Genomic DNA, 24,946 nt, shown 5'->3' on the forward strand with positions numbered 1-24,946 from the left:
CTGCACAATCTACAGGGTAACACTGCAGTTATACTAATTAAACACACCTGATCAAACTAAATCTAAAGGTAGTGTGTTGAAGCAGGGCTGGAACTAAATTCTGCTCGTCCTGATTTTGCCAAGTGCTAGTTGTCCTGAGACCAACATATTTTATGATGACCCAGGGACAACATCTCTATCAGCCAATCAAACGTTATTACTACATCATTATGAGCCTCCTGCAGAGTCCGCCAAAAACGCAAATTCAAAAAAGAAAACACACCCACCCACACACAGGCAACTGCCATTTTCACCAGTGAAGAGGACAGGTGAAGAGGACAAGTGAAGAGGTGAGATCACCGGTTTTCTTCTGTAAGTTTACAGAAGCAGTAATGATTGTAAAATTCATATGTGTTTATGGATTTGTCCCTTTTTTCCAGCGAAGTGAACGAGCAACGTTTAACTTTTGTTTGCATTAAGTTAGCCTAATTAGCCGTCCCTACCTAACGTTAGATTAGCGTGCTGCTCTACCGTTACTGTGATTTACTTTCTGGTATTAATTAAAACAAGCTAACAGTATTTTTTTGAATATTTAAATCTAGCAAACGTTATTAAACGGGACTAAACTTGCCCTCTTGCTAATTTAGCGACCTTTTTTCTAATAATTCGGTTTTTAGCATGTATTATGTCAATTTCATTTAAAGACACGCCAGAAATGTGGACCAAAACAGCACTAGTTTAAACACAAGACAGTAGGTTATTTGATGTGTTAACTTAACTACTGTGAATCGCTGCAAAATTCAACTAACGTTAGTGATTTCATAATTTATTCTGTTAAATATGTTGGCATCATCACAGGTTTATTAATATCATTTATATTTTAACCTCAGGTCATCATCACTAATTTATTAATATATTTAATATGTTAAACTCAGGTCATCATCACTGATTTATTAATATATTTAATATGTTAACCTCAGGTCATCATCACTGATTTAATAATATTATTAATATGTTAACCTCAGGTCATCATCACTGATTTATTAAAATTATGAGTATGTTAACCTCAGGTCATAATCACTGATTTATTAATATTATTAATATGTTAAACTCAGGTCATCATCACTGATTTATTAATATGTTAACCTCAGGTCATCATCACTAATTTATTAATATATTTAATATGTTAACCTCAGGTCATCATCACTAATTTATTAATATATTTAATATGTTAACCTCAGGTCATCATCACTGATTTATTAATATTATTAATATGTTAACCTCAGGTCATCATCGCTGATTTATTAAAATTATGAATATGTTAACCTCAGGTCATCATCACTGATTTATTAATATTATTAATATGTTAACCTCAGGTCATCATGACTGATTTATTAAAATTATGAATATGTTAACCTCAGGTCATCATCACTGATTTATTAATATTATTAATATGTTAACCTCAGGTCATCATCACTGATTTATTAATATGTTAACCTCAGGTCATCATCACTGATTTATTAATATTATTAATACGTCATCATCACTGATTTATTAATATGTTATCCTCAGGTCATCATCGCTGATTTATTAATATTATTAATGTGTTAACCTCAGGTCATCATCACTGATTTATTAATATGTTAACCTCAAGTTATTATCACTGATTTATTATTAATAATAATAATATGTTAACCTCAGGTCATCATCACTGATTTATTAATATTATTAATACGTTAACCACAGGTCATAATCACTGATTTATTAATGATAACATGTTAACCACAGGTCATCATCACTGATTTATTAATATGTTAACCTCAGGTCATCATCACTAATTTATTAATATATTTAATATGTTAAACTCAGGTCATCATCAATGATTTATAAATATATTTAATATGTTAACCTCAGGTCATCATCACTAATTTATTAATATATTTAATATGTTAACCTCAGGTCATCATCACTGATTTATTAATATTATTAATATGTTAACCTCAGGTCATCATGACTGATTTATTAATATGTTAACCTCAGGTCATCATCACTAATTTATTAAATATTTAATATGTTAAACTCAGGTCATCATCACTGATTTATAAATATATTTAATATGTTAACCTCAGGTCATCATCACTAATTTATTAATATATTTAATATGTTAACCTCAGGTCATCATGACTGATTTATTAATATTATTAATATGTTAACCTCAGGTCATCATCACTGATTTATTAATAATATGTTAACCTCAGGTCATCATCACTGATTTATTAATATTATTAATACGTCATCATCACTGATTTATTAATATGTTATCCTCAGGTCATCATCGCTGATTTATTAATATTATTAATGTGTTAACCTCAGGTCATCATCACTGATTTATTAATATGTTAACCTCAAGTTATTATCACTGATTTATTATTAATAATAATAATAATAATATGTTAACCTCAGGTCATCATCACTGATTTATTTATATTATTAATACGTTAACCACAGGTCATAATCACTGATTTATTAATGATAACATGTTAACCACAGGTCATCATCACTGATTTATTAATATTATTAATATGTTAACCTCAGGTCATCATCGCTGATTTATTAATATTGTTAATATCTTAACCTCAGGTCATCATTACTGATTTATTAATATTATTTATATCTTAACCTCAGGTCATCATCGCTGATTTATTAATATTGTTAATATCTTAACCTCAGGTCATCATCATGGATTTATTAATATTATTAATATCTTAACATCAGGTCATTATCACTGATTTATTAATATGTTAACCTCAGGTTATCATGACTGATTTATTAATAATAATATGTTAACCTCTGGTCATCATCACTGATTTATTAATATTATAAATACGTTAACCACAGGTCATGATAATTGATTTATTAATATTATTAATATGTTAACCTCAGGTCATCATAGCTGATTTATTAATATTATTAATACTTTAACCTCAGGTCATCATTACTGATTTATTAATAATTTGTTAACCTCAGGTCATCATCACTGATTTATTAATATTACTAACATGTTAACCTCAGGTCATCATCACTGATTTATTAATATTAATAATATCTTAACCTCAGGTCATCATCACTGATTTATTAATAGGTTAACCTCAGGTTATCATCACTGATTTATTAATAATAATAATATGTTAACCTCAGGTCATCATCACTGATTTATTAATATTATTAATACGTTAACCACAGGTCATAATCACTGATTTACTAATGTTAACATGTTAACCACAGGTCATCATCACTGATTTATTAATATTATTAATTTGTTAACCTCAGGTCATCCTCACTGATTTATTAATATTATTAATATGTTAACCTCAGGTCATCATCACTGATTTATTCATATTATTAATATGTTAACCTCAGGTCATCCTCACTGATTTATTCATATTATTATTATGTTAGCCTCAGGTCATCATCTCTGATTTATTAATATTATTAATATCTTAACCTCAGGTCATCATCACTGATTTATTAATATTATTAATATGTTAACCTCAGGTCATCATCACTGATTTAATAATATTAATAATATCTTAACCTCAGGTCATCATCAAGGATTTATTAATATATTTAATGTTAACCTCAGGTCATCATCACTGATTTATTAATATTAATAATATCTTAACCTCAGGTCATCATTACTGATTTATTAATAATTTGTTAACCTCAGGTCATCATCACTGATTTATTAATATTACTAACATGTTAACCTCAGGTCATCATCACTGATTTATTAATATTAATAATATCTTAACCTCAGGTCATCATCACTGATTTATTAATAGGTTAACCTTAGGTTATCATCACTGATTTATTAATAATAATAATATGTTAACCTCAGGTCATCATCACTGATTTATTAATATTATTAATACGTTAACCACAGGTCATAATCACTGATTTACTAATGTTAACATGTTAACCACAGGTCATCATCACTGATTAATTAATATTATTAATTTGTTAACCTCAGGTCATCCTCACTGATTTATTAATATTATTAATATGTTAACCTCAGGTCATCATCACTGATTTAATAATATTAATAATATCTTAACCTCAGGTCATCATCAAGGATTTATTAATATATTTAATGTTAACCTCAGGTCATCATTACTGATTTATTAATATTAATAATATCTTAACCTCAGGTCATCATTACTGATTTATTAATAATTTGTTAACCTCAGGTCATCATCACTGATTTATTAATATTACTAACATGTTAACCTCAGGTCATCATCACTGATTTATTAATATTAATAATATCTTAACCTCAGGTCATCATCACTGATTTATTAATAGGTTAACCTCAGGTTATCATCACTGATTTATTAATAATAATATGTTAACCTCAGGTCATCATCACTGATTTATTAATATTATTAATACGTTAACCACAGGTCATAATCACTGATTTACTAATGTTAACATGTTAACCACAGGTCATCATCACTGATTAATTAATATTATTAATTTGTTAACCTCAGGTCATCCTCACTGATTTATTAATATTATTAATATGTTAACCTCAGGTCATCATCACTGATTTATTAATATTATTAATATGTTATCCTCAGGTCATCATCACTGATTTATTAATATTATTAATATCTTAACCTCAGGTCATCATCACTGATTTATTAATATTATTAATATGTTAACCTCAGGTCATCATCACTGATTTAATAATATTAATAATATCTTAACCTCAGGTCATCATCAAGGATTTATTAATATATTTAATGTTAACCTCAGGTCATCATCACTGATTTATTAATATTAATAATATCTTAACCTCAGGTCATCATTACTGATTTATTATTAATTTGTTAACCTCAGGTCATCATCACTGATTTATTAATATTACTAACATGTTAACCTCAGGTCATCATCACTGATTTATTAATATTAATAATATCTTAACCTCAGGTCATCATCACTGATTTATTAATAGGTTAACCTTAGGTTATCATCACTGATTTATTAATAATAATAATATGTTAACCTCAGGTCATCATCACTGATTTATTAATATTATTAATACGTTAACCACAGGTCATAATCACTGATTTACTAATGTTAACATGTTAACCACAGGTCATCATCACTGATTAATTAATATTATTAATTTGTTAACCTCAGGTCATCCTCACTGATTTATTAATATTATTAATATGTTAACCTCAGGTCATCATCACTGATTTAATAATATTAATAATATCTTAACCTCAGGTCATCATCAAGGATTTATTAATATATTTAATGTTAACCTCAGGTCATCATTACTGATTTATTAATATTAATAATATCTTAACCTCAGGTCATCATTACTGATTTATTAATAATTTGTTAACCTCAGGTCATCATCACTGATTTATTAATATTACTAACATGTTAACCTCAGGTCATCATCACTGATTTATTAATATTAATAATATCTTAACCTCAGGTCATCATCACTGATTTATTAATAGGTTAACCTCAGGTTATCATTACTGATTTATTAATAATAATAATATGTTAACCTCAGGTCATCATCACTGATTTATTAATATTATTAATACGTTAACCACAGGTCATAATCACTGATTTACTAATGTTAACATGTTAACCACAGGTCATCATCACTGATTAATTAATATTATTAATTTGTTAACCTCAGGTCATCCTCACTGATTTATTAATATTATTAATATGTTAACCTCAGGTCATCATCACTGATTTATTCATATTATTAATATGTTAACCTCAGGTCATCCTCACTGATTTATTCATATTATTATTATGTTAGCCTCAGGTCATCATCTCTGATTTATTAATATTATAAACATGTTAACCTCAGGTCATCATCACTGATTTATAATTATTATTAACACGTCATCATCACTGATTTATTAATATGTTAACCTCAGGTCATCATTACTGATTTATTAATATTATAAATATGTTATCCTCAGGTCATCATCACTGATTTATTAATATTATTAATATCTTAACCTCAGGTCATCATCACTGATTTATTAATATTATTAATATGTTAACCTCAGGTCATCATCACTGATTTAATAATATTAATAATATCTTAACCTCAGGTCATCATCAAGGATTTATTAATATATTTAATGTTAACCTCAGGTCATCATCACTGATTTATTAATATTAATAATATCTTAACCTCAGGTCATCATTACTGATTTATTAATAATTTGTTAACCTCAGGTCATCATCACTGATTTATTAATATTACTAACATGTTAACCTCAGGTCATCATCACTGATTTATTAATATTAATAATATCTTAACCTCAGGTCATCATCACTGATTTATTAATAGGTTAACCTTAGGTTATCATCACTGATTTATTAATAATAATAATATGTTAACCTCAGGTCATCATCACTGATTTATTAATATTATTAATACGTTAACCACAGGTCATAATCACTGATTTACTAATGTTAACATGTTAACCACAGGTCATCATCAGTGATTAATTAATATTATTAATTTGTTAACCTCAGGTCATCCTCACTGATTTATTAATATTATTAATATGTTAACCTCAGGTCATCATCACTGATTTAATAATATTAATAATATCTTAACCTCAGGTCATCATCAAGGATTTATTAATATATTTAATGTTAACCTCAGGTCATCATCACTGATTTATTAATATTAATAATATCTTAACCTCAGGTCATCATTACTGATTTATTAATAATTTGTTAACCTCAGGTCATCATCACTGATTTATTAATATTACTAACATGTTAACCTCAGGTCATCATCACTGATTTATTAATATTAATAATATCTTAACCTCAGGTCATCATCACTGATTTATTAATAGGTTAACCTCAGGTTATCATCACTGATTTATTAATAATAATAATATGTTAACCTCAGGTCATCATCACTGATTTATTAATATTATTAATACGTTAACCACAGGTCATAATCACTGATTTACTAATGTTAACATGTTAACCACAGGTCATCATCACTGATTAATTAATATTATTAATTTGTTAACCTCAGGTCATCCTCACTGATTTATTAATATTATTAATATGTTAACCTCAGGTCATCATCACTGATTTATTCATATTATTAATATGTTAACCTCAGGTCATCCTCACTGATTTATTCATATTATTATTATGTTAGCCTCAGGTCATCATCTCTGATTTATTAATATTATAAACATGTTAACCTCAGGTCATCATCACTGATTTATAATTATTATTAACACGTCATCATCACTGATTTATTAATATGTTAACCTTAGGTCATCATCACTGATTTATTAATATTATAAATATGTTATCCTCAGGTCATCATCACTGATTTATTAATATTATTAATATCTTAACCTCAGGTCATCATCACTGATTTATTAATATTATTAATATGTTAACCTCAGGTCATCATCACTGATTTAATAATATTAATAATATCTTAACCTCAGGTCATCATCAAGGATTTATTAATATATTTAATGTTAACCTCAGGTCATCATCACTGATTTATTAATATTAATAATATCTTAACCTCAGGTCATCATCACTGATTTATTAATATTAATAATGTCTTAACCTCAGGTCATCATCACTGATTTATTAATAATATCTTAACCTCAGGTTATCATCACTGATTTATTTATAATAATAATATGTTAACCTCAGGTCATATTCACTGATTTATTAATATTATTAATACGTTAATCACAGGTCATAATCACTGATTTACTAATGTTAACATGTTAACCACAGGTCATCATCACTGTTTTATTAATATTATTATTATGTTAACCTCAGGTCATCATCCCTGATTTATTAATAATATTAACATGTTAACCTCAGGTCATCATCACTGATTTATTAATATTATTATTAATACATCATCATCACTGATTTATTAATATGTTAACCTCAGGTCATCATCACTGATTTATTAATATTATTAATATGTTAACCTCAGGTCATCATCCCTGATTTATTAATATTATTAATATGTTAACCTCAGGTCATCATCAATGATTTATTAATATTATTAATATGTTAACCTCAGGTCATCATCGCTGATTTATTAATATTATTAATATGTTAACCACAGGTCATCATCACTGATTTATTAATATTATTAATATGTTAACCTCAGGTCATCATCACTGATTTATTAATATTATTAATACGTCATCATCACTGATTTATTAATATGTTAACCTTAGGTCATCATCACTGATTTATTAATATTAATATCTTAACCTCAGGTCATCATCACTGATTTATTAATACATCATCATTACAGATTTATTAATATCTTAACCTCAGGTAATCATCACTAATTTATTAATATTAATAATATCTTAACCTCATGTCATCATCACTGATTTATTAATATGTTAACCTCAGGTTATCATCACTGATTTTTTAAAAATAATAATATGTTAACCTCAGGTCATCATCACTGATTTGTAATATTATTAGTACGTTAACTTCAGGTCATCATCCCGGATTTATTAAAATCATCTTTTAAAAATCATATATATACACACACATATATATGTGTGTGTGTGTGTGTGTGTGTGTGTGTTTTTTTTACATAAAAACAAGCAATAAATATTTTGTTCAGACTTCCTTAACTCTTTAAAACCTAATAAACTCTTTAAGTCTGTTTAAAGCTGAAATTTAAACACATTTTAAGGATTGAGCTTCTAGATTTTAGTTTTGTGTAAAACCATTTCAGATTTACTAGGCCCAGCAGCACAAACTCTCTTATGACATGGAAAAGTAGCAGTTTTTGGAGATGTTATAGTGTTTTATTAAACGTGATGTGTTTTATTGTAATATTAACATAGTACAAACTTTTCAGCCTGTTGTCTAGTCCCTTTATCAAGAAGTCAATTTATCAACTAGAAAATGAAAATCTAGCATCTTTTGTAATTTTGTATAACAGGCAACTTGTGATTGCAAGTAACATTATTGTTTGTTTGTTTTTCAGGAGGAGCATTGAACAAGATAAATGTGCAAAACCTGGGCCCTGAATCATGCTTTGATTTGGCAACTTATTTCTTGGAACCTCTCGCAGTTGATGTTTTCTTCTTCCTTTCTAGAGGACTGCCTGAAATAAGCTTAGTACACAACTAAGGTGGTAAACAAAAACAAAACTCAGATTACGTTTTTACAATTAGAATTTTATTTCATTTTAGACAGTTGTTCTATTGTAAATGTTATGTTCTAAACTGATATCAGATATACTGTACAAAATAAAAAAAAATAAAAAAACTTTTGTTTTCTTTGCGTTTTCTTCTTGGTTTAATAGCAAAACTGACATCTAGGGTCAGTTCTTCGTACGTGGATTACTCGGTTAGCTGGATTTGGATAATGACGATTTGACACGATCCAGGATCGTTTCGTTCTTCAAAACTGATCCGAGTTCTGGTAGCTCAAACCTGGTCGGGAGCAGGTTCAATTAATATAAACAGGATTAGATCGGGTCAGTTCAAGCAAAGATAATACAGAAAGAATGTACCAGATTCTGACATTTTCTTACAGTAGTGGTTATATACACTTGGGAAAATAGTAAATATTTTTTAACTATATATATATATATATATATATATATATATATATATATATACACACACACACATATACATACACACACAACAGTTCTGTCTGGATTTTGAATTGGCTGATAGCCGTGATATATTTAAGTAATTTAAGCATCCGTACTCCCTTTTTACCCTTTGTGTATAACTCCGCCCACATACAGCAGACACTACAGTTTGACAAATATTATTGCTGTTACACAACAAAATATACTTTTGAGGCTTTTTTAGTCGAGAATGTAGTTGTTTTGATTGCGACTATGCAGTTAATTTGCAAGAATAGTGCTTATTTTAAAATATTTTCAATTTCTGAGAGACAGCTCGTCAGCGACAGTTGACGTTTTCTATCCACAAGATGGCGACAGAACAGCATAATAAGTCCTTATGGCTGTTTCACACCGCAAGCGAAAGCAGTGCGTGAGCAGCGCGTATGTCGAGCAGAAGCAGCACGCAGGTGTTTGCCTTTCACACCAGCTGCGTCTGCAACGCGCAGCTCTTCGGCAGCTGCTGCAGAGATCAACATATCGCTGTCTATTCTATCTAGTTACTTATGTCTCTCTATATACAAATACACTTTTCAAACTTTTTATCTGCAACAAGACCAACGGCAACCTCCTCCTTTGCTGTTTCTTTAACCTGCAAATCTTTATTTTACAAATTTTATAGATCAAACAGTACTGTATGCTTCTCAAACTCTATGAGGAGTACGTCAGAAGACAATCGCCAGTGATATTTGGTTTTTGATTGACAGGATGTTGTAAGCCTATAGTTATATCTATACAGTAGTTATAATGATATTTATACATAATCCACTTCAGTAATGTCCAGCGGCAGAGTAACTGCATGTTAATTTATGCTCGTGCAAAGGATGAGACAGATAAAAGTGATCAATGCATGCCCTTCTTTTACTTATTTTCGTGTTGTCAGGTTCACAGTGCAAACAGCTCCCAGGTGAAATAACTTGAGCAAACATAAAGCAAAGCCAAATAAAGCTTTCTTCCTCTGCTTAAGCAGCACAGCACACAGCGAGTTCACATCATCCAGCATGCGTGTCGAACCCACAATACACTTTGCTATGGACTACAATTCCCGTAAATAACTTCCCCTCTCCAACAAAACTGATACTAAAACTGTTTTACTATTGGTTTTGTAGTTCGAGCCGAAATAAAGGTTTGTTGCAGTTTTTATTAGTTTAAGTTCATTTGATTGACTATATGTAAATCAGTTCATATTATTGACATTTATTGGGTAAAATTGTTACTTTTTACTGTTATTCAATGTATTTAGGTCATTATCAATGCACTGTCACTTTAATTGAGCGTGAGCAGCGCTATTGCTGCACTGCTGCTTCAGCGATGCTCACGGCTCGCTGACGCGCTGCTGCTGCGTGCGGTATGAAAGTTCTAATCTGTTAACATGGATGCCAAAAAAACACGCGCCGCTGACACTTGCGGTGTGAAACAGGCGTTACGTTTAAAAGATATAATAGTCTGATTTCTAACTATAGCAGATCAAATATTAAACTGGTGAGCACACCTGCCAACACTTCCATTTTTCATGGGGGTATCGCGTATTTCAGACCAGTCACCCTGTTTGTGTCAGAGTCTCTGTTTATAGCATCTTCCAAAGTTAGACCACAGATGACCAATTGTCTCCCAGTTGTTCCTGAAGTACTTGCAGACATATTTGAAGTTCCTAAACTGGCAGTGAAACATCTCAGCCTTTTCCTTAAAATCTTGTGCCTGTAAAAATTGACAAGGAAAATCATGTTTCATGATGTTAGCATAAGAACTGCTGTAGATTTTTAGGTCATTAAATAATCCTTCACACAGACATATACCCCAGTGTGTATGGTAAATCTACTGAGAATCTTTATTGTTCTTATACTGTCTAAATCACTGTAGGTCTATGACTGGATAAAACAACATAACATAATACTATTTGCAGTAACTAAAACAGACCCACCAAACAATCCATGTTTATAACAAAAAAGAAAAGTTATCATAAATTATAAAATCATAGTTTCACATTTAATCAAATTATTATAAATTTAATCAATTCCTTTTGGACTATGTAAGATCCATGATCTGAAATGTTATTCAGAACAGAATTAAAATATATCTTTATTTAAAACAAAAACATTTAGCTCATGCTGTAAAATGTACTTTAAACTGACCTAAAAAGGTATTAATTAAGGTTGTTAATATAAATGGAATGCTTACAAATGTGTGTAAAATATGTAAAGTTAATCTATGAAACTCTGCACACCTAGCCTAGTTTATTTCTGAACACAGTTGATAAGCAGCATAAATTCATTTTTGAAGGAGAGTAATTGTGTGTGAGTGAGAAGAGGCCAGATGCAAGTGTTATCTGAAAATTTCTCTTAAAATTAGAATTTTTTTTCTACAGCTCCTGTGTGTAGGTTCTGTAATTGAACTTTTATGGTAAGGTGTGTTTTTTTCATTGCCTTTAAAGTTAAATAACAGCATAAATAATAAAGGCTGGAAAATATGCAAATTTTCAGCGTACGACAGTAGAATGTAGTTTGGGTAACTTTATTGACGTTGCTGGCAATCGTTTTTCTCAATATCATTCTTTTTGGTAAAAATAAAATAAAGAGGGGATAAGGATGTACATATTCATATTTACTTTAACATGTTCAATACAGCCAACAGTAAAATTTTACTAATGCACATTTATCCAAATCTTAATATGTATATGAGGAAAATCTATTCATGAGACCATTTGAATCGAATATTAGCAAAACTATCATATTTACACAAACATGTGTAAGCCATAAAGAGGTGTTTGTACAACAAAGTACAGGGGGTATAAAACGGATTATAATCAAATGACCCTTGAATATTTACAAAAACAGAGCGCTTGCGGACATATTTTTCAATATTTAAATCAGCCCCGGAAATATTCTGCATGTGTTACTCTTGACCGCACACTGAGAGAAATCGAAAGTAACCCTGTCACTTAAAATGTAACTTTAAATGTCCAGTAGGTAGGGAGTCAAAACCAGAAGTATGTGATAGCACAACAATGATAGCGATTCAAAAATATATGTTTTGATGGGCTAAATATCATTATATTTTTGATGTCAGTTGTGGGCCGGATGGAGGAGGCAGGGCCGCAAATGGTTTGAGGGTCAGCAGTTTGAGACCTGACTTAGAGGCTTTTGCATCTGAACTCTTCATACTGTATGTGGGTTACCATTTTATATTAGCTGTCATTAACATAATTTTTTCACATATTAATAATGCATGTTACAAGCTTGTTACCAAAGTAGAATGACACATTAGAACATACAATTGTACTATAAGGGTGCTTTCACACCTGTCAATTGATTTAGTTGTTCCGAAAAAGAGATTAAAAATGTTAACATTGTTGCTCTTTGCTCTTGGAGCGGTTCGTTTTCACACTGCAAAATTTCTAATCGGACCAAAAGAGCTAATACAAGTCACGTGCGAGTAAACTCTCCTCACATTGGTCAGAGTGCCAGGGTTTATTTTGCAGCGTTCCGCTCAGCTGTCAGGAGAGGTGGTGGTTTGGTGGTGGTTTGGTGGTGATTGACAAGGCGTGCACGCGCTCCAGGGTTCGTTTCAATCGAGCCGAGACTACCTCACTCAGGCGGTCTCGGAGCGATTACTTTGGCGTGGAATAGAGCGCAATTGCCTTGTTCACATATGCCAAACGAACCGCGCTAACTGGCCAAACAAGACAGGTTCTGAAACAAAAGTGTAGGTGTGAAAGCATCCTAAAACAAATAGCAACACACCTTTGAACAGCATTTCATCTCTGACATAAACTGTATGATGTGCGCTCTTGAATCTGCCTTTTCAGGTCCACTCACACCAGATTCAGATATTGACAGCCAACGAGTTACTGCCTGTGTGTAAAAAATGGTGGAAAAACGTAACACAACATTCTTAATATGGTCAGAACTTCCATGACACATTCGACATTATTAGGATCAAGTATTATAAGCTTCAAGTTAAGGGGTACTTAAATCAAAGTAAAAACAATATATGTTATTGCTATAGCTCAGCAAAAGTTTGAACTTTTTTTTTTGCTTAAGTGCATCGATGACTGACATAAACACACAATAATACCCAGATAATGTCAAGTAATATTACAGTATGTTGTGTGACATGTTGCAATGTGAAATAAGCTTAAGCTCAATCCACTGATTCATTAGCAACTGAAGATAAAAAAAAATTTGAATGGTAATACTGTTAGAGATTTACATAAAAAATATATTAATATGACAGTTGATAAAAATAGAATATGAATCTATAAAATGAGGAAAAACAAAAGCAGTATCTTAACTTAGTACTTACTTGCGTTACATGGTACCAACAAAGGAGAATGTCTGACTCGTTGAACACCTTACGGATGGCATTGACTTCAGCCTGGTCTTTATCAACCATAAAACACCTAAAAAATAAATACTATAAACTTTAAGATAGAGAAAACAAATACAAAATATTACAAATGTTTGCTCTCCAAAGAATGCATTTTGTTGTTTACTGTTATTTACCTTCTCTAGAAAAAACTATTTATGCAATGCATGAAATCAACATCTAGCAAATACCAATTTTGACCCGAATTTGCTAATATAAAGTAAAAATCCACAATATTAACATTGATGACCTGAGGTTAACGTATTATTAATAAATCAGTGATGATGACCTGAGGTTAGCATATTAATAATATTAATAAATCAGTGATGATGACCAGTATATTAATAAATCAATGATGATGACCTGAGTTTATTGTATTAATGATATTAATAAATCAGCAATGATAACCTGAGGTTAACGTATTAATAATATTAATAAATCAGTGATGATGACCTGAGGTTAACAAATGAATAATATTAATAAATCGACGAGCTGAGGTTAACGTATTAATAATATTAATAAATCAGTGATGATGACCTGAGGTTAACATATTAATAATATTAATAAATCAGTGATGACCTGAGGTTAACATGTTAACTATATTAATAAATCAGTGATGACCTGAGGTCAACATATTAATAATATAAATAAATCAATGCTGATGACCTGTGGTTAACATAATAATAATATTAATAAATCAATGATGACCTGATGTTAATGTATTAACAATATTAATAAATCAGTGATGATGACCTGAGGTTAACATATTATTAATATTAATAAATCAGTGATGATGACCTGTGGTTAACGTATTAATATTATTAATAAATCAGTGATGATGACCTGAGGTTAACATATTAATAATATTAATAAATCAGTGATGATGACCTGAGGTTAACATATTAATAATATTAATAAATCAATGATGACCTGGGGTTAACATATTAATATTAATTAATCAATCAGTGATGATGACCTGAGGTTAATGTATTAATAATATTAATAAGTCAGTGATGATGACCTGGGGTTAACATATTAATAATATTAATAAATCGACGACCTGAGGTTAACGTATTAATAAATCAGTGATGATGACCTGAGGTTAACATATTAATAATATTAATAAATATGTGATGATGACCTGAGGTTAACAATTTATAATTAATAAATCAGTGATGATGACCTGAGGTTAACACATTAATATTATTAATAAATCAGTGATGATGACCTGAGGTTAACATGTTAATAATATTAATAAATCAGTGATGACCTGAGGTCAACATATTAATAATATAAATAAATCAGTGATGATGACCTGTGGTAAACATATTAACAATATCAATAAATCGACGACCTGAGGTTAACATATTAATAATATTAATAAATCAATGATGACCTGAGGTTAACGTATTAATAATATTAATAAATCAGTGATGATGACCTGAGGTTAACGTATTAATAATATTAATAAATCAGTGATGATGACCTGAGGTTAACATATTAATAATATTAATAAATCAGTGATGATGACCTGAGGTTAACATATTAATAAATCAGTGATGATAACCTGGGGTTAACAAATTACTAATAATAATAAATCAGTGATGATGACCTAAAGTTAACATATTAATAATGTAAAAAATCAGTGATGATGACCTAAGGTTAACATCATAATATTAATAAATCAATGATGACCTGAGGTTACATATTAATAATATAAATAAATAAGTGATGATGACCTGAGGTTAACATATTAATATTAATTATTCAATCAGTGATGATGACCTGTAACGTATTAGTAATATTAATAAATCAGTGATGATGATGTATTAATATTAATAAATCAGTGATGATGACCTGTGGTTAAAGTATTAATAATAATAATAATAAATCAGTGATGATGACCTGAGGTTAACATATTATTAATATTAATAAATCAGTGATGATGACCTGAGATTAATGCATTAATAATATTAATAAATCAGTGATGATGACCTGTGGTTAACGTATTAATAATATTAATAAATCAGTGATGATGACCTGAGGTTAACATATTAATAATATTAATAAATCGACGAGCTGAGGTTAACGTATTAATAATTTTAATAAATCAGAGATTAAAACCTGTGGTTAACGTAGTAATAATATTAATAAATCAGTGATGATGACCTGAGGTTAACAAATTAAAATTAATAAATCAGTGATGATGACCTGAGGTTAACACATTAATAATATTAATAAATCAGTGATGATGACCTGAGGTTAACTTATTAATAATATTAATAAATCAGTGATGACCTGAGGGTAACATGTTAATTATATTAATAAATCAGTGATGACCTGAGGTTAACATGTTAATTATATGAATAAATCAGTGATGACCTGAGGTCAACATGTTAATAATATTAATAAATCAGTGATGATGACCTGTGGTTAACATATTAATAATATTAATAAATCAGTGATGATGACCTGAGGTTAACATATTAATAATATTAATAAATCAATGATGACCTGACGTTAACCAGGGCTCTACAGTAAGGACTTCCCGATGGCCCGGGGCCAGTGTGAGAGATGCTCGGGACAGTAGACAGAATTGTTACTGGCCCGATCGGGGCAGTGCTGCCTTGTCACAAAATTTTAATAGACGGCAACATGACCGCGACATTAAATTATGAGGCTAAAGGAAATGTCTGTTTCTAACTTTGTGGAAACATTTAAATGGGTACAGCATGACGAAATAAATGTGATGTTTTGCTTAGTTTGCCGTCACTTTTAAGTCAGCCACCTTTTGTTTTGCAATAAAATACGTGCACGTTTTCCATACTGCTATATTTTACTGCTAAATATTTTTCAAATATTTAAATTCTACAACTACTGACAATAATTTCATTCATTCATTCATTTTCTTTTCGGTTTTGTCCCTTTATTAATCTGGGGTCGCCACAGTGGAATGAACCGCCTGACATTATTTCGTGAAACATTATTTAATATATGTGGCTAACTTTTTTATTTCTTTTATTGGGCCAGTGAAAATTTTGGCAGGGTAAGTAAAAATCTGAACCACTGGTCCAATCGGGCCAGTAGAAAAAATCCTTAGCGTTGAACCCTGTTAACATATTAATATTAATTAATCAATCAGTGACGATGACCTGAGGTTAATGTATTAATAATATTAATAAGTCAGTGATGATGACCTGGGGTTAACATATTATTAATATTAATAAATCGACGACCTGAGGTTAACGTATTAATAAATGAGTGATGATGACCTGAGGTTAACATATTAATAATATTAATAAATCCTTAATGATGACCTGAGGTTAACAAATTATAATTAATAAATCAGTGATGACCTGAGGTTAACACATTAATAATATTAATAAATCAGTGATGATGACCTGAGGTTAACATATTAATAATATTAATAAATCAGTGATGACCTCAGGTTAACATGTTAACTATATTAATAAATCAGTGATGACCTGAGGTCAACATATTAATAATATAAATAAATCAATGCTGATGACCTGTGGTTAACATAATAATAATATTAATAAATCAGCGATGATGACCTGACGTTAACATAATAATAATATTAATAAATCAATGATGACCTGAGGTTAACATATTAATATTAATTAATCAGTCAGTGATGATGACCTGAGGTTAATGTATAAATAATATTAATAAATCAGTGATGATGACCTGAGGTTAACATATTAATAATATTAATAAATCAGTGATGATGACCTGAAGTTAACGCATTAATAATATAAATAAATCAGTGATGATGACCTGTGGTTAATGTATTAATAATATTATTAAATCAGTAATGATGACCTGAGGTTAACATATTATTAATATTAATAAATCAGTGATGATGACCTGAGATTAACGCATTATTAATATAAATAAATCAGTGATGATGACCTGTGGTTAACGTAGTAATAATATTAATAAATCTGTGATGATGACCTGAGGTTAACAATTTATAATTAATAAATCAGTGATGATGACCTGAGGTTAACACATTAATAATATTAATAAATCAGTGATGATGACCTGAGGTTAACATGTTAATAATATTAATAAATCAGTGATGACCTGAGGTCAACATATTAATAATATAAATAAATCAGTGATGATGACCTGTGGTTAACATATTATTAATATTAATAAATCAGTGATGATGACCTGAGATTAACGCATTATTAATATAAATAAATCAGTAATGATGACCTGTGGTTAACGTAGTAATAATATTAATAAATCAGTGATGATGACCTGAGGTTAACATATTAATAATATTAATAAATCAGTGATGATGACCTGAGGTTAATATATTAATAATATTAATAAATCAATGATGACCTGAGGTTAACATAATAATATTAATTAATCAATCAGTGATGATGACCTGAGGTTAATGTATTAATAATATTAAAAAGTCAGTGATGATGACCTGGGGTTAACATATTTATAATATTAATAAATCGACGACCTGAGGTTAACGTATAAATAAATCAGTGATGATGACGACCTGAGGTTAACATATTAATAATATTAATAAATCTGTGATGATGACCTGAGGTTAACAATTTATAATTAATAAATCAGTGATGATGACCTGAGGTTAACACATTAATAATATTAATAAATCAGTGATGATGACCTGAGGTTAACATGTTAATAATATTAATAAATCAGTGATGACCTGAGGTCAACATATTAATAATATAAATAAATCAGTGATGATGACCTGTGGTTAACATATTAATAAATCGACGACCTGAGGTTAACATATTAATAATATTAATAAATCAATGATGACCTGAGGTTAACGTATTAATAATATTAATAAATCAGTGATGATGACCTGAGGTTAACATATTAAAAATATGTATAAATCAGTGATGATGACCTGAGGTTAACATATTAATGATATTAATAAATCAGTGATGATGACCTGAGGTTAACGTATTAATAATATTAATAAATCAGTGATGATGACCTGAGGTTAACATATTAATAAATCAGTGATGATGACCTGAGGATAACATATTAATGATATTAATAAATCAGCGATGATAACCTGGGGTTAACAAATTACTAATAATAATAAATCAGTGATGAAGACCTGAAGTTAACATATTAATAATATAAACAAATCAGTGATGATGACCTAAGGTTAACATCTTAATATTAATAAATCAATGATGACCTGAGGTTAACATATTAATAATATAATTAAATAAGTGATGATGACCTGAGGTTAACATATTAATATTAATTATTCAATCAGTGATGATGACCTGTAACGTATTAGTAATATTAATAAATCAGTGATGATGATGTATTAATAATATTAATAAATCAGTGATTATGACCTGTGGTTAAAGTATTAATAATAATAATAATAAATCAGTGATGATGACCTGAGGTTAACATATTATTAATATTAATAAATCAGTGATGATGACATGAGATTAACGCATTAATAATATTAATAAATCAGTGATGATGACCTGTGGTTAACGTATTAATAAATCAGTGATGATGACCTGAGGTTAACATATTAATAATATTAATAAATCAGTGATTATGACCTGAGGTTAACATATTAATAATATTAATAAATCAGTGATGATGACCTGAAGTTAACATATTATTATTAATAAATCAGTGATGATGACCTCTAACGAATTAATAAATCAGTGATGATGACCTGAGTTTAACGTATTAATAATATTAATAAATCAGTGATGATGGCCTGAGATTAATATATATATATATATATATATATATATATATATATATATATATATATATATATATATATATATATATATATAAATAAATAAATAAGCGATCATGACCTGAGGTCAACATAATTAACAGAATAATTAAATTATATCACTAACGTTAGTTGAATTTTGCAGCAGCGATTCACAGTAGATAAGTTAACACCTCAAATAACGTTACTGTACTAACGTTACTGTCTTGTGTTTAAACTAGTGCTGTTTTGGTCCACATTTCTGGCGTGTCTTTAAATGAAATTGACATAATACATGCTAAAAACCAAATTATTAGAAAAAAAATTTCGCTAAATTAGCCAGAGGGCAAGTTTAGTCCCGTTTAATAACGTTTCCTAGATTTAAATATTCAAAAATATTGTTAGCTTGTTTTAATTAATACCAGAAAGTAAATCACAGTAACGGTAGAGCAGCACGCTAATCTAACGTTAGGTAGGGACGGCTAATTAGGCTAACTTAATGCAAACAAAAGTTAAACGTTGCTCGTTCACTTCGCTGGAAAAAAGGGACAAATCCATAAACACATATGAATTTTACAATCATTACTGCTTCTGTAAACTTACAGAAGAAAACCGGTGATCTCACCTCTTCACTTGTCCTCTTCACCTGTCCTCTTCACTGGTGAAAATGGCAGTTGCCTGTGTGTGGGTGGGTGTGTTTTCTTTTTTGAATTTGCGTTTTTGGCGGACTCTGCAGGAGGCTCATAATGATGTAGTAATAACGTTTGATTGGCTGATAGAGATGTTGTCCCTGGGTCATCATAAAATATGTTGATCTCAGGACAACTAGCACTTGGCAAAATCAGGACGAGCTAGCTAGACAATATTTTAAATGTCATCCTCTAGTATTAATTATCATAAAAATTCACATTTTCAAAAGAACTCCTCGTATTATAGTAAAACAGATAGTGAAGGGTTAACTAGTGAGTCTTTTCGTCATTTTATTTGATTTCTTTTTTATTACTACAGGTTTGGAACAACATGAGGATCAGATTATTTATTATTATTATTAATTTATTTTTTTGCTTTGGATGAAGTTTTTATATTTTTATTGTTTTTATTCAATGATATGTGCATGATTGTGATAAATGTAGGCAGTTCCTTTGAAAATATGCTATGTACCAGGGATGTCAAACTCCTGGAGGGCCGCAGCCCAGCAGAATTTAGTTCCAGCCCTGCTTCAACACACTACCTTTAGATTTAGTTTGATCAGGTGTGTTTAATTAGTATAACTGCAGTGTTACCCTGTAGATTGTGCAGTAAATAACTGTAAAATAGCCAGTGTTTTGCTGTAATAAAAGGAAACAGTATTTTACTGTAAAAGGAGTAGACTTTGTATGAAATTGTGTAGTGCAAAGAATAAATTACAGTAATTTATTTTATGTACTCATTACAGCTTTGACAATAAATAGCAAATTACTGTTCAACCTTTACTGTCCCATCCACTCTGATGCTTTATGTTGCTAATTATAGAGACGTGCATTTTGAAGGCTGAAAACAATGATTTGGGCATCACCACACACTCCCACAGGCTGTCTGTCTTAAAAAGTTTTCAGAAAATGCTGGCCCTTTAAGGGAGTCAGGTGTTTGATTTGTTTACTGCTGAGTGTGCTTCATTCTCTGTCCATCAATTCAGATGTAGAGTCTGATATGTTTTAGGCTTTAAATAAGAATCTACAATGAGTAAGTAAAATGTGTTCAAATGTTTTTGAGGGTTTCTAAAATAAGGCTGTGTTTTAAGTTATATTGTTGTTATCTTGAACTGTGTACTTGAAAGCTACATTGTTAGCTAGTTAGCCCCTCCTCATATAACTTCTTACATTTATTGTATATTGCATACTGCCATAATGTACAGATGTTAACAGTTTTATGTATCTTTCTGGCAACTAAGCCAAAATTAAATTCCATCGCCTCAGTAAGGTAACGTGCACAGAAATCATCACAGGGAATCACAAAAACATATGATACACTTAACCATCCACACACAAAAGCTCCACTGTCAGCTCCCAGGTTGTGAGTTTGTTGCTAAGTATTTTTCAGAGCTGTGTTTCCACCTATGAATTTATATTAGAAACAATAGAAAAGTTTGTTGTCATGAGATTTTTTAAGTATAAAATATTGGATTCTTTGGTTTTTCGGTGTTGCCGACTTTATTTTTGTTTATATAATTATTTGTAACTTTTTATTGAGAATTGAGTTTTTAATTATTTTAAACTTTAACATTTAAAATATTTTTTTTTGCATGGTCAGCATTGAGGAGAGAGTAACACATTTCACCGCAGCACTTTGTGTGTGTGTGTGTGTGTGTGTGTGTGTGTGTGTGTGTGTGTGTGTATGTGTGTATAATACCTATACATGCTGCAGTCAACCTAAAACCTACAGTAGGTTGACATAAAACGAAAATAACACCCATTCTTGTCTTAGGACATTTTATTTGGCAAATTTTAAAATAACAGTAAGTATATGTGACATGTTAAATATATAGTATAATTTGCTGGTTTTAAACATACAGAATAATAATAAATATAGTTATGAAACAACCATAACACCAAATGTTGACTAATGAAAGTACATTTATAACAACTATTTATTTGTTAGACTTCTGTATTGTCAAACCATGTTGCATACAAATGCATTCAACAGACCTATATGACAGTGCATTGCTGTAGAGGACAAATAAAACACGAGACAGGTGTTTAGAAAGAGTATAGTTTATTTAGTTTGACATGCAAACTTATCTAAACAAGACACACTTTCAGAAAACAGCCCGGAAACATTATAATGCGCGCGCTCGTGAATATAACCCGCGGTTGTCTTCAACTGTTGTCTTCAATAGTCCTTCTTTGCTCAACAACTGAGCTGAAAAACAAAGCAAAACATTACAACAGTCAGACATGGAGCAAAGAGCATAGAATTACCAAGAGGCGACACTCTACAATTTGGGAAACAATAACGCGCTTTTTGAATAAAATAGATAAATAAAAAGCAGCTGCTTTCCATCGCGACAGCAATGACGAGCGATCGCTATCACTTGAAACTGGCGGAATCCGGGTCTGTTGCTCTTGGTCATTCTAAGCTCTTTGCTAAAGGTTTAATCATAACAGTTACCATGTTTTCTATTTCAAACTATAGTAAACTAAAGTTTGAAACTATAGTTTAAAATAGAAGATGAGTGGGCCTCGCTACTCCCACCCACCATAACCCTCGCAGCGAGGTCCCACTACCGGCCGCCCGTGTTTCCCCGAGGGTCCTCGGGGGTTGTGTTCTTCCTGCCTAGGGCTCAAAGGCCGCCTCGCTGACAGAGCACACGAGCTTTATAGGAATGCATATGCAAATTTTTACAAGGCACGTCACTGTTGTCTCGCTGTCATGGCGAGCGCTGAGGAGGGCTCCCCTGATTGGACCACAGAGACTAGAGGGAATCTGCGTCAGGGCGAGTTGCCGTCTGCTGTGGACAAAAATATATTAAATATATTTAATATATATTTTTACATTTTTGGTGCTGTGTAATATTCTGAGATACTTTATACGGTTCCTTTTACAGCATCCATGGTGTAAATTAGGGGTTTCCGGCGAATTGAATGCCAATGCAAAATCCGGTGCGTTTAAGGTCTGTTTTCTTTCAAAATCAGCGATCTCCACAAGCTGAGTGATATCCGATTTAAAGTGGGTCTCAGATTGTACAAGAAGCACTGCATTAAATTACATTTCCCCCGCCATATCCTTATAATATGAGCAATATATTTTACCCCAGTGTATTCAATGGAGCTTCTGCGTTAGCCTGCCGATTCTGACGGGCGCGTGCGAGTAAACAGCTTTTTGTCTCGTTTTACGCTTGAGCAACTAAATAAATGCAAAAGTTTATTTAACTGAATGTATGTTAATGACATTACAACATCGATGCTGTATAAGGAACCGTATAAAATGGAAAAAAAGTTCACAATAACAGGTCACCGGAAGTGTATCAGCATGGAAACAGCACTAGCTTGGCATATACCCTATTTAAATAGGAACTTATATACATCTAATATATCTAGAAAACTACAGGAGTATTACATACTAAGCAACAGAATCCTGTGGTGCCACAGAAATGTTTAAGTGATACCACACACTACCACAAGAATACCGCAGGAGTATTACATACTGTACAACACAGAATCCTGTGGTAAAACATTCCAAAAAAAACAACAAAGTACTACACAATCATCACATAGTTTTTGTTTTGTATATTTGATGGTTTACCACATGAAATACCACATGCTACCACAAAAATATTACAGGAATATAACTGTAATACCACACGCTCTACCACAAGAATATCCCAGGAATATTACATATTGTATAACAGAATCCTGTGGTAAATACTACCACAATATGAAAGTGATACACTACCACAAGAATACTACAGGAGTATCACATACTGTACAGCACAGAATCATGTGGTAAAACGTCCCAAAAAACAACAAAGTACTACACAGTTACCACATAACATTTGATGGTTTACCACATAGAATACCGCAGGTAATGTTTGTAATGGAGGGTGTCGGTCATCTTGTTGTTTCAATTGCAAATTTATTCCAGTACACAAACATTTGCACTCTGAAAAGATTTTACAATAAATATGAATGCATGTGATGTTACTTTGTAAGAATAGGTATTTCTTAATTAAACGACTTAAATGCAGAACATACTGATTTTACCTTGCACTGAGAAAAAAAAAATGTTTTAGAAAAAAACAGAACAAAAAAGCTAATTCTTGTGATATTGTACTGCAGAAATTGCTGTAGCAATCCTGTGATATTTAGCTGTGTTGGTATTACCACACAAAAACAACAGAGAAACCACATACTTCATCCAATGGTAAATTCCTGTGAAATTTCACTGCAGAAAGTGCTGTAGTAATCCTGTCATATTTAGCTTTGCTCATTTTTTTTGTGTGGTAAATTTATGTTGTACTGCTGAAATACCACAGGATTACCACAGGACATTTTTGTAAATCCGGTCGCACACCAGAAGCGAACTTAAGTCCAACTTTTGTGCTACAGAAAAGCCCAACAGTTTGTAAC

The 24,946-nt window shown here is 30.5% G+C and overlaps 1 protein-coding gene and 1 long non-coding RNA gene across 3 annotated transcripts; one reads left to right on the plus strand and one right to left on the minus strand.

The window, feature by feature from the left end:
* Positions 1 to 282: 282 nt before the first annotated feature.
* LOC147834852 (uncharacterized) lies at positions 283 to 9,216 on the plus strand. Its single transcript, XR_015502744.1, has 2 exons — positions 283 to 329; positions 9,047 to 9,216. It is a non-coding gene; the product is annotated as an uncharacterized LOC147834852 (long non-coding RNA).
* Positions 9,217 to 9,218: 2 nt separating this feature from the next.
* LOC147834853 (uncharacterized) lies at positions 9,219 to 20,513 on the minus strand. Of its 2 annotated transcripts, XR_015502739.1 has the most exons (5): positions 20,467 to 20,513; positions 14,003 to 14,099; positions 13,441 to 13,551; positions 11,193 to 11,398; positions 9,219 to 9,497 (listed from the first exon to the last, which is right to left on the minus strand). XR_015502739.1 is itself a non-coding variant. In XM_087273912.1 (4 exons), exons 2-4 carry the CDS (start codon positions 14,090 to 14,092, stop codon positions 11,255 to 11,257), a joined length of 345 nt encoding a protein of 114 aa, XP_087130038.1. In that variant the 5' UTR covers positions 14,093 to 14,099; positions 20,467 to 20,513; the 3' UTR covers positions 10,544 to 11,254. The 2 variants fall into 2 exon arrangements, 1 of the variants encoding a protein (XP_087130038.1); XM_087273912.1 differs by lacking the exon at positions 9,219 to 9,497 and having other exon boundaries at positions 10,544 to 11,398.
* Positions 20,514 to 24,946: the final 4,433 nt, after the last annotated feature.

The sequence above is a fragment of the Danio rerio genome, chromosome 11, assembly GCF_052040795.2.
Source record: "Danio rerio strain M-AB ecotype USA chromosome 11, GRCz13ab, whole genome shotgun sequence".
Lineage (NCBI taxonomy): Eukaryota > Metazoa > Chordata > Actinopteri > Cypriniformes > Danionidae > Danio > Danio rerio.